Source organism: Chelonoidis abingdonii, chromosome 6 (assembly GCF_003597395.2).
Source record: "Chelonoidis abingdonii isolate Lonesome George chromosome 6, CheloAbing_2.0, whole genome shotgun sequence".
In the NCBI taxonomy this organism is placed as follows: domain Eukaryota; kingdom Metazoa; phylum Chordata; order Testudines; family Testudinidae; genus Chelonoidis; species Chelonoidis abingdonii.
In genome coordinates, this window is record NC_133774.1 from 25,745,172 (window position 1) to 25,757,596 (window position 12,425).

Genomic DNA, 12,425 nt, shown 5'->3' on the forward strand with positions numbered 1-12,425 from the left:
ACGGGAGGGAAGATAGTGGCGGGGACCCACACGTTGTGAAATGGTGGTTCATTAATAGCCAATCAACAGGCTAATGAATGCAATGTATATATAATAATTTTATTTTCATTATAGTTATGGAAATAAATAATACATGGAAAGAAATGAAAGGCTTTTTTTCACTTTTTTTTTTTCAAAGTATCCCTTGCCAGGGGCCCCGCTGAAAATATTCGAATTGGGCCCGCACTTCCTAAAGCCCGGGCCTGATTGCGCTGGCAGTTGGGAAGGCCGGTAAGTGAGCTGAGGGCTGCGGGGAAGGGGGGACTTGCAGGAAGGGCGGGGGCTAGCCTCAGGGCCTGGAGCTCCAGGGTGGGCACAGGATGTCCTGCGGGCCAGGATGTGGCCTGGGCATAGTTTCTTAACTATTCTTGTTCTTAGGCCTTTTTACAGAGAAAAAGCTTAAAGTTGCAACCTTAAAGGCCCAAAAGCCACAAGGAAATAGATTGCCAATGTATAATTTGTAAAATTTGAACAACCAGTCTGTGATTTTTGGTTGGCCCTTGACTCAATGGCTTTTTTTTTGATGTTTTCTGTTGGGGTACATACCTGGTTAACATGTATAAATAACAGCAAATGCTTGAGCTTGCAGCACTGTTTGCACAATGTTGAAAGGGAATTGTTCCCCTTTGAAAGTAGGGAACCTCTTACAGCCGTGGAAAGCTTTGGGCTTCTGGTAAGAGCAGCGGAAGCTTGAAGGCAACAGGACACTCACGGATTTGGTTTGGCATACTAAATGTTAACATATTTTTAGTGACACCAAACTTTTTACCTTTTTGATTGACAAAGATTTGGGACTTGGGCGTCTAGTTTAGTTGGGCAGATTAAGGCCAAGCTTTTTTGAAGTGGAAGCTCCCTTTTTTTCCAACTCAGGACCAATGTTACAAGGGTCTTTATGTTTCTCAGAGCATCTGTTTACATGCAACACTTCTCTCCCCATTGTATTTCCAATATCCACTTCAACACAGACAGATTTAGCTTTTAAATACAGTGAAGCTTCTTTTTTTTTAGTTTACCTGAAACCAATATACAATTAATATATTTAAACAATGTGAAGTATTTTGTAGTGATAAATTTGTGTGAAGAAGTTTTCACCCACTACCAGTTGTATTACACAAACTTATTTCCAAGAAATTCTAACACGGCAAACATAGAAACATTCATGCACAAATAAAGAAATACTTTTATTTCCTAAATCTTATACTGGGATAAAAAAATCATTGATTTTAACAGAAAAATCATGAATAGAGGAAGCTTCCTTGTTTCCAGCGCTTTAGTTAGATCTTTACTTTCATTGTTGTAATTGCTCAAAAACCTGACACCGCATTAGGAATCTTAGGACTCATAAGACTAGAGGCCCAAAGAGGGTCTGACCAAGTCCCCTGGCCAATCTTTCATGGAGGATAGTTATTATCTACGCCATCCTTGACACTATGTCCATGGTGGTCCCTGACAGTTATTTCTGGCCACCTTGTTTTGCCTAAGAACATTTTGAGATACCCTGATGAAGTACAAGGAGACTTTTGTTTGTCTATAAAATTAACAAACAAAAATATTATATTGAAATAGCTTAAAGGCTGTACCCAAAACAGTTTGACAGGAACAAGGTTACAGAATTGGGTTATTGCAGTGATCTTGTATGTACACACCCTTGTGGTGATGGAGCAGAAATAAAATGAGGGGCATTATAAGAAAGAAGAATGACATCCTTTACAAACCAGTAGGTGAGGATATTTTCAAAGCCTATTTAGTTTACAGTAAGGGAGATGGAAGGGCAATTATAGGAGAAAGAATCTTTAAGGGTTTCAAAATTCTGGGAACTCACTGGCATTCCACTGTTGGCTTGGGAGGAGGCATGGGGGGGGGGAATACCAGCACAATCCATCTCTTTGCAACAGGTGTGTGTTTAGAAGGCTAGTTTATTGGAGGAGCATGGTATCTTGAGAGAGTTGAGTTGCCCATTTTAGAAGGGGAGAAGGGGTGATTACACACTTAATTACGTATTATGGAATGTGTTCCTGAGGCCCACAAAAAAACCCCCCTTAAGTAGGGCTCGAAAATGAAGCTGACCTGTTGGAATGCAAATGGGGCAAGCTTTTTGGACAAGCTTAATTGGAATACATATTGTGCTCCATGATTCCTCTTGCCTTATGGATTTTATTTGCTTACACGTAATACCGACCCAATATAATTCATTTTCTTCAAACAATGTTTCCATTAACAACTACTTACCCTCATTTTCCTTTCCCTGGTTTCAGTTTGGCCAATTTAATTCATTGGCTTTTAATAATCCTCTGTTTTATTTATCCCACCTTTTCATTTAAATTTCTCATTTATGTTTTTTTCTGCCTCGGAACAAATACAGGATTTTGCCCTTTGGTAAAAATTAATGTCCTGTTGTCCAGCTCTGATACAATTGGCTGAGTGCATTAGTCCTTAACTATAGACAGCTGTGAACCAGGTTGATTGATCTGAAGAAAAGACAACGCATGGTGATAAGGAAACCCTTGCTCTATGGTGATTCAGGGAGTCATTGGCAGTTTATGTTGGAGGAGGTTTCCTGTGTTTCCTCTGTGCAGCCATTTCAATATCTTTTATGTTAGCTGGCTTTATGAATGTGGGAATTTTACTCATATTACTCAAATGGCAGTAAACTCCCAGATGGATCCCAGCGGGTGGTAGGGAGGAAGAAAAGGAGGACTGGAATGGTTCTCAGCCTTAACTATTTGTATTTGGCTTGTTAAAAGAACTACTGGAGGGAATTTTTAAGTTAAACTTTCCCTCCTCCCTCTGAACACCGGATGATCTTTGGTCTTAGTGCTGATAATTGGAGATTGTCAGTCAGAGGATGTCGTTGGTGATAAGTCCATTTAGGTTATATTCCCAGTTCATGAATCATGGGGCTGGGAATCAGAATCCCTGTTTCCCTGGAGGTTATTTTTATTGGACGGGACCAGCAGGGAACAGGGGAGATACCCAGGGTTTGCTTGGAAAGAAGCAATTTCAAGCCACCAGAGAGCAGTGATAGGGGTTTAATAAGTTTTCAATTGTTCAAACTTAAACCCGCATTCCAGCTTCACTCTTTTTGAGAACAAAAATGAGAGAGGGCCCCTGCCCATGTCACGGACATGTATGGAGAGGAGGCTGTGCACATTGCAATGCCTTGCTCCAATGTTATGGCCCCCACCACTGTTATTGCCATATGTGTTATGGGAATTGGGAAGGCGTTAGTTCTGTGGACTTAACCCCAGGAAGAGGGAAAGTGGCTAAGTTTATGTTTTGCCTCTGAAAAAGTTGTGCTTTGTCCTCAGGATGTGTGAAAATACCTCTGCAGCGTATGGGGGGCTGGCCAGCAACAAGAACAATGTGGGCTCACACTGTTCTAGTTCTATTCTTAGCTATTTCTGTTGTTTTTGGTGCTGTGCTGAGAGTGTCCAAACTGAATGTTGCTGGACCAGCTATTTGATCCTTCGTTATAAAACCAGGAACTGTTTGTAGTCAGGTTGACTGGCTCCTGTATCATTGTTATGCAAAGTAAGAAATGCTACTTTTTTATAATGCTGTGTTTTTTGTGTGGCTCGTTCCTCTTTTGCCACTTCCTCTTTTCTTGTTGGGACCAATTGGGAGCAGGTACACCCAAAGTAGATAAGCAATGCTGGATTCTCATTTTCCAGCTTTTTACACAAAAGCTCCAGGCCTCTTCTTTTGCCGTTGGGTGAACTTGGACACATAGTAGAAGTAGCTGGATTTCAAGGAATTCCGCTTTGAACTCCCAGTGGTAGATTGAACCAACAGTTTGGGGAAACCTTGCTCTAGACCATGTTGTTCTATTTCTATCTAATTTATAGTTGTTTTTTTTTAGATCAAACTTGGATTCCAAACCATTTTTTCCATAGAATATTTAATGTTTTGGAGTTCTGGATCTTTCAGGTATGAGACCTGATAACTGTGTGATTATTGGGGTTTTTGCTGTGTGGCATTGCGATGACTGAGGCCCTTTGAATTTTTTTGCATGGGTAAACCAGTAGTAAAAAAAAAAAAAAAAAAAAAAAAAAAAAAAAAAAATTGCCTTTGAAATTTTTTTGAAAGGGAAAATGTATTTTTTTTCCTTTTCTTTTGTTATACAGCTCATTGTGGATTCCTAAAGAAAGGAGTAAATAATTCCTTCCAAACCCCCCAGTTTCAACACTTCTATTTGGAATCTCTAAATCATTTGAGGGAAAGGCTAGATGATGTGCACCTGTAAATTTTGTCAGAATGTTTTTTATTGAACTCTTATTTTAATTGCGTTTATCATTCAACCAGTTCAAAAGATTTATACTAAAAAAGACTGAAAGTTCCATCATAAAAGTGATTGGATAGTAAAACATTATTGGTTCAAGTGAAATACTGGCAGATGTTTATTAAAATAACATTTTAAATTTTAATAACTTAATTAGAACAAACATGTTTATCTTCAAACCTTCTACCACTTACCACTTATAAATTTATGAAGGATTTTGAGCACTTTTTTATACCAAGAGGTTGTCCAAATCATCTAACAGTCTAGTACATACATTATTTATTTCTGTACTCTATCTTTAATTAAAAATATTTGTGATCCATTTAATTAGAAATAAAGTTTTCTGTGCTTCAAAAGTCATTTTGGTCGTATAATATTTTTGGATTGTGCAAAATGGATTGGCAGGAATCTAAAGAATTTTCTAAAGAAAATGACTGCTATAACATTTACTACCAACTCTGTGCGGGCTTGGTCTTACACAAATGGTATGGTTAGGAGTTTGCTTTAACATAAGGTATCCCTTTTTTTTCTTCTTGGAAAGTTACCTTGATTATGGTGGCATTTTATTTCAGAAATAGCAAATTTTAATTCAATTAATATGTTTCTTGAAGAGACTGTTGGACGTGTGCATTTGTCAGCAAGAATTGGCAAGAAAAATTTGTCCAGATATTCTGCAGCCTCCTCCATCCTGCCCAACAATGGCATGTTTGAGGAAGCTTGAGGAAATAGACATTTTTTAGCTTACCATTTAAAGTTTATTGGGTTACTTTTCTGGGACAGTATTTTTCACACTGGCATCATGGCTTTTGCCTACATTTTAAACATTGGACTCAAAACTTATCTATTTGAGTACCCAAGTACGGCAGTTCGGAATCCCGATACTCAATTGGACGTTGCATCTCGTGAGGCCTTGTCTACACTAAGGAAAAAAGTCATCTAAGCTAGGCCATTTTGTATGTGAATATTGTAACTAATTGATGTGTTTAGATCTTACTTACCGCAGAAGTCACATTATTTGCAATGTCGATGGGGAGATCAAAGCCCCTTTCTTTCTCGAACTGGTTGAGTACAGGATCGACGGGGAGGCGAGATAGCAGTCGTTTAGTGATTCTTCCACTAAACCCCATAAATTCGACACCAGAAGACTTTTGCTTAAATCTACCACGTATGCATTGATATGCCAACAGATCGTTCCCTCTGGTAAGTGTAGACAAAGCCTGAGCAATGTAAACTTCATATATGGGATGGATACACGCTGTTAACCACAAAAAAAATGGCATTTTGTAGTCATGCTGGAGACCTATTTTTCCAAGATGGAAAATGAGGCAGCATAGCCAAAAACAGCAGGCAATACAAAATGTCAATCTGGGTATAATCTGATATCTGATCCTAAGAGGGGTGACAGTCCACAGGCCATTAGGGAGGGACAAAGCCCCCAAAACCTAGCATTCCACTTAGTTTTAAAAGAATAGTTGATAAAATAAATGGACTACATAATTCTCAATTCATTGTATTACATCTACAGTCTCTTAGAAACATAAATTCAAAAGTTACTTCATATCCTTCATTATTCTACAGGTCTCCTTTAGTTATTTTGGTATTTCACTATTGAAATGATAGCTTCACTTCTCATCACCTCTTCCTGCATCAGCAGAAAAAATCAGTGAAGTTGTCAGGTAGGTAAATAGTTCTGGGAAGTTAGAAAATATTTTACTTTAGAAAAATAGTCTTCAAAAATACATTGTTGAACTCATGGGCTTTTACTAAAGTAGATTTTTATATTATGTACAATAAGGCAGTCTATCAAATAGTGTTCTTCTCTTTCAATAAAAGTGAACACTGTTCAGTTCTATTTGGCTAAGAGATGGGCGGGATGTAGTTTATTCATCATACTGAAAGGAAGCAGGAAAATATGTTGAAAATGATTTACTACTTTGCTACAATTACTTTAATAGATTATCTTTTATATATGAAATCGTCAACATCCAAAAAACTAACTTTTTTTTTAGGATTGAGAAAAATATATAATAGAAAAACCTATACCAGTGTTTAGAATTCATTAAGAAAAAATACACTGTATGCCATAGTAGTTCATCAGCAATATACATGGTCTAGGAACTGTATGAACAACCATGGGTAAGACTACGATTTTGTCACGGAGGTTGTGGAAGTCACGGAATCCTGGACTTCCAGAGACCTCTATGACTTCACCCCGCAGTGGCTGGAAATTGCAGGGTCCCTTCACTCTGCAATGGCTTGGGGCTCCTGGGAGCTCTGATCTACTGCAGGCGATGGGGGCCCTTGGAGCTCTGAGCTGCCCAGCCATGTGGGTGGTGTCGGGACTCCTCAGCTCCCCATTTTGTCACGGATATTTTTAGTAAAAATCATGGACAGGTCACAGGCTTCTGTGAATTTTTCTTTATTGTCCAGGACCTGTCCATGACTTTTACTAAAAATATCCATGACAAAATCTTAGCCTTAATCATGATATACTGACCAATCTCCCCAAATTTTGTATCTTTGTTGAACCTGCAATATTTGGCTAGTTTTCATCAAATAATAGAAGAAATGCAAAGTTTAATAATTTGTTTACATTGTAGTTTTCCATAGCACTTTATATCCACTTCCTTGCCCTTTCTCCCTAAATTGAAAACTATTTTAATGATCTGAGGTTTATTTATTCTATTACATCAACCTACACATCTCTTTTTTCTCTTTATTAATTATACCCCAATTTGTATGGGTTTTCCAAGAAACCATGTCACATACTTTTGTTTTACTGTACATAACTATTAACAAAAGTAAATCTATAAATCACAATTAGAAAATGAAATAATTTGTTCTGCAATCAGCTAGTAGAAAACATAGAAAGGTGCGAGCTACAACTGAGCTTTAGTAGTGTAATTCTATGTAATCCACATACTAGAACATTCCATTTTAATTGCATTTAATTTACTCTGTAGTGTTACCTGAAGAAGGATAATCAAACTTTCAGTTAATTAAAGGAGCACATAAAGGAAGTTGGATCCAGGTAATCTAATCCACCAGTGTCTATTTTGCACTCACTTGGAGTTGTAAAACAATAGCTCATATTTTTCTCTGTTTGACTTTGTTGAAGCTCCTGAACAGATTCCTTTGGAGGTTCTTGAAACATAGGTGTGGGCTGAACTCTTGAAACTGGTATTATTACTAGAATGCTGTTGTCCACAACTCTTGAGACCTTTGCATATTCCTTGCTGGTTCCAGGGACAGTACAGTTTTCAGTTTTGCCGCTATTTTCTTTCTGTTTCGGTAATACAGCTAACGTCCCGTCTTGGTTGACTTTGTGAATTTCTACATAATCCATTAGTTTAGCAGACAAAAAAGGTGACTTCTCATTGGGCAGCAATTGCATTCTGTCTTGGTCAGCTTTGGAATGCAAGCTCTCCACTTCTCCTTGCTTGTCCAGCTTTTCCTCACTGATAGTTTCAGTGGGTTTAGAATATTGTGACTGTTGATTTTCTTCATTTCCCCCCAAAATTGATGTAACAGTCACATTCATGGTGCCAAGGGCTATCTTACAAACATCCGTAATGTTGTGGTAGGAGCATTTAGGAGTCTGGTTGTTAGGTAGCTGAGCTTCAGGCCACGTAGATAACTTTGTACCACCAATGCTAAAATAGGGTATTTTCCCTTTTAGGTCTGTGCTCTGAATTTTGCAGCTGTTTTTTCTGCCATTATTTTCTGAAATTTCACTGATATCTGGTGTTTGAAATGCTGATGGAGGGATTCTGGGCTCCCTGCTCCTCTCAGAGAGTAGAAAAGGGCTGTCACAGCTCCCTCTCCCTGAGTCACTGTCTGTTTCCTTGTGTGTTGACTTCATATTTTTACTGGGACGACCTTTTTCATGACTTGGCATCAGTTGCTGATCCTCACTGTCATCTACCTCCAGAAATTCTACCAGTAGGTCCTCACAGTCTGATGTTGGAGGGAAGTCTTGGCAACCCAGAGCGCTCAAAAACTCGTCAGACTTCCCTGTCTGAGGGGATAACAACAATATACATTACAGTCACATTTGTGGCTAACTGTAAGATTTATCTGTTATTAGTATTTCTCTCCCACCCTGTCTGAGACCACAGTGATTAGTCTATGTCTATAACATGGAAAACGAGCTTGAATGCTGCAGTTGCTGTAACATGTGCAGTTATATGGGTAAGGCTACCCTAAACCTAACCTTGTTTTGGTGCAAAACATAGTGGGAATCTACAAGCACCTCATATGAACCCCTTGTTCAGGGGCCAGATAGTTCCAAAACTTGTGCTTACGGCACACAAGGACCAGGGGAATCTAGTGATGACAATGGTACTAGGCAGCCAATGAGGTGGGGAGGGCAGAATGATGGAAGACTATGGCCCAGCCACCTCTTCTCCTCTGGACAGCACATACTTTATCCTATTAAAAAAAAAGCTGACAAGAGCCACTCAGGCTTTAAGTGGCCCTGGTGCACCAGGAGGCATTACGATAGTTTCAGATACAATGCCTCTGAGAGTAACTGCTGGAACAACCTCCCCCCTTCAAATATACGCCCCCCCCCCGTGCGCACGCGCACACACACACAGACACACACACAGAGTGAAGGCACTAGCTTAAAGGCGTGTCCTGTCCATATTATCAACCTGGGCATTTTACTTATTCTTCAAACAAATTCAAGCTATAAAGTACCTAGTTAGGGTAAAGGTTTGTTCCAGTATTAAATGCAAATGCCATCTTTGTTGTGTTCATTATTACAAAAGCTTGGCAAAGTATGTAGCACTGAATTCCACTATATTCTTTAGTAATACCCACCTCTAGAAGATATGTATCAAGTCCCTTTATCTTGGGACCTGGGACTGGTGGTAAGATGCAGGCTACCATACTGAAAAAAACAAAGGCAGAGAACTTAAGAAGTGAAGGCACAGTCTCTATTACCCCAGTTGCTAGCCCATTTCGATACCAGTTCAAACATTTCTAATGTATTTGATACCTTTCTTATTAGACCCCAGCCCACTGTGTGACACCTTTCCAGGACAGCATCAGCCAGGTATAGCTCAGTAAACATTTTTAAGTGCCTAACGTATCTCTACAGGAAAGGGAATAGTGCAAATACTGTGGTGAAGTTAATTACTGTACTTATAAACTACAAGTGATATACATTGTCAGAATCACTTATTTCTATTATTACAAATCTTTGGAATAGTACAGCACCTAACATCATTTTGGTGCTGAAATGCATCTCTCTCAAGTGTGGAACACAGCAGCTGCTAACACCATACAGCAACACTACATTTTGGTGATGAAACTGAAGAAAAATGCACTATTCAACTGAAACTGAATGGAGTACTTAAAATTCATTCTGATTGTAATCAGTGATTTTGGCAGAAGTCTTAAACTTCAAATAGTATGTCCAGGCCTCAGGCTAGTGTGCTTTTTCAATTGCTAAACTGTTCCTGTTCACAGGGGAATATTCTGAGGGCTTGCCTACACTTACAGCACAACTGTAGCACTTAGTGAAGACGCTACCTATGCTGATGAGAGAGCTTCTCCCATTGGTGTAGGTACTCCACCTGCCCAAGAGGCATTAGCTGTGTCCACAGGCAAAGCCCTTCGATTGACATAGCACTGTCTACACCAGGCGTTAGGTCAGTATAACTGCCACACTTTGAGTGACAGTTAAAGCGACAAGCGTTTTTAGTGTAGATGAGAGCTCAGGCTCTAACGGCTACCTAGTGTCTGACCGGGTGGGAGGACATGGGGGGGGCACAAGGAGCTTTCCCCCATGCAAGTGCCTGTCACAATCACAACTGCAATCTCTGTCTGTCGTTAGGGGAGCTCAAGGAATGCTTCCTTCAAACACCCTCATAGTGCCCCAAAGGGAACAGGGAGGGATAGGAGGAGACAATGCAAGGCACTTGCCCAAAGTTTATCACAGCACAACTCCCCCTGGGACAATGTGGCTTTTCAAAGTCCCAGCACAGGCACTGATAGCCATGATTGGTTCTAAATATCTATACAAACAAAAAAGACTCCATGGTGAAAACAAACAACCAAACAACAAAAAAAGCGCCACCATTTCACTATGCCTCACTAGAAAAATAACATAAGTTACGCATATCACTTTACTGCAGCAGCAACCCAGCCAGCACTATTTCCAGCACTGGGCACTTCACGCTGCTGTGGTACCATGCGAGAAATAAACAAAAAGCCACAATAAAAGGCATACAGAAGTAGGAATACTCCATAATACAATGTTTGCCAAATGAACTAGGAAAAACTAAACTCAAGGCTAGATTCTCAGTCAATGTATATAGGCCTAGGTCCAGTGAAGTTAAATTTACTTCAGTTCAGGATCTAATTATTTCTTGATAAGTTTCTAATAGACCATAAAAACAATGAAAAATTAAAACAAATGTTAAAAGCTTATTTTTAAAGGTAATTAACTAAATCCTTTAGATTTAATACAAACACTAAGGCAGTGACTTACCTAAAGCCTTTCAAAGCCACCGTCCAGATAATGATTAAGCAACTAACAGATGATAATACAGCTACAAAGATCCAGACAAGCACATCCTTCAACTCTATGTCTAGAAAATACAAGCAGGAATGTTTAATTGCTACAGTGTAGCAACTAAAAAGCAGGTGATAAAAATGTTGCAAATGGCACCTATCTTTAAAATGGACCCTAACCCCCAAACTCAGTTTTGTGGCTCGAGACCATCTCTAGTACATACTGATCTACTGCATCATATTAGCGCTTGATATTTAGGTGTTCTTCACCTGATGGCACAGCACAGGAAATAAAATGCCTAGGAGAAAAACCCTATACGAGTAAAAGTACATGATGAGGGTAAATTTTGCCACAGCCAGATACACCAACGCAGGACAGAAAAGCAAGGGCAGCATCTATGCTATGCATACATCTGTTTTTGTGACTAGTTTAGTCATTTCATTGTCAAGTCCTGTAAAATATAATTAATGAAATTATAGGGAGGGGGCAACAACTGGATGGCTTTGAGAATTTCTAATAGCACATGAAGCCTTATACCAGGGGTTGGCAACCTACGGCAGATTCAGTGGAGTGGCCAATGCTTAAATGGGTAAGGAGAATGAACCACCTTCTTACTCAGAAGTAATCAAGGCTGAGGCAAATTGAGAATATGGTGTAGGTAAGCTGCCACTTCTGCTACCTTAGCAATATCTTATCTGTCCTGTAGGTCATACAGGATTTCAGTCTTCAGGTCTGCTAGCGGGGCAGCACTAAAATTCTACTAACGTACTAAATTCACTTCCATTTAAAAATAATTAATAAAAGGAGAATCAAATAACTTACCACTAGGGATTTGAATATAACTTTCTGAGCTCCATTCACTCCATTCTCCATGGTCCGGTTTGCAGTGTACCTGTGCAATGTATTTCTTTCCTGGATTTAAACTAAACAACTTGTATTGTGTTTGTTGTCCAACAAAAATTGTCTGAAGAATAAAGAACACAAACCCCATAAAAATTGAGAACATAAGAACAACCATACTGGGTCAGACCAATGGTCCATCTAGCCCAAGGGTCAGCAACCTTTCAGAAGTGGTGTGCCAAGTCTTCATTTATTCATTCTAATTTAAGGTTTCATGTGCCGGTAATACATTTAAACATTTTTAGAAGGTCTCTTTCTCTAAGTCTATAATATATGACTAGACTATTGTTGTATGTAAAGTAAATAAGGTTTTCAAAATGTTTAAGAAGCTTCTTTTAAAATTAAATTAAAATGCAGAGCTTCCCCCACAACCGGTGGCCAGGACCAGGGCAGCATGAGTGCTGCTGAAAATCAGCTTGCATGCTGCCTTTGGCACACGTGCCATAGGTTGCCTACCCCGATATAGCCAATGTCTAGACAGTGGCCAATGCCAGATGCTTCAGAGGAAATGAACCTAACAAGGCAATTATTGAACAATTCATCCCCTGTCATCCAGTCCCAGTATCTGGTAGTCAGAGGTTTAGGGACATCCAGAGCATGGGGTTGCATCCCTGAGGTATTTTGCTATACAATTTTTAGGCTATTTAGAAAGTTGACAAAGTAATGGGAGTGTAAAATGAACAG

At 39.3% G+C, this 12,425-nt stretch overlaps 1 protein-coding gene across 2 annotated transcripts in view; it reads right to left on the bottom strand.

Annotated features, from left to right (window-relative positions):
• Nucleotides 1-5,740: 5,740 nt before the first annotated feature.
• PRLR (prolactin receptor) overlaps nucleotides 5,741-12,425 on the bottom strand; it is a 168,537-nt gene continuing 161,852 nt past the window's right edge. For both annotated transcript variants that reach the window (XM_075066904.1, XM_075066906.1), the window contains exons 12-15: nucleotides 11,664-11,805; nucleotides 10,818-10,917; nucleotides 9,143-9,212; nucleotides 5,741-8,336 (exon numbers count right to left, since the gene is read on the bottom strand). In XM_075066904.1, coding sequence (XP_074923005.1) covers nucleotides 7,314-8,336; nucleotides 9,143-9,212; nucleotides 10,818-10,917; nucleotides 11,664-11,805 — 1,335 coding nt within the window. In that variant the 3' untranslated portion in view covers nucleotides 5,741-7,313. The remainder of the gene's footprint in view (nucleotides 8,337-9,142; nucleotides 9,213-10,817; nucleotides 10,918-11,663; nucleotides 11,806-12,425) is intronic.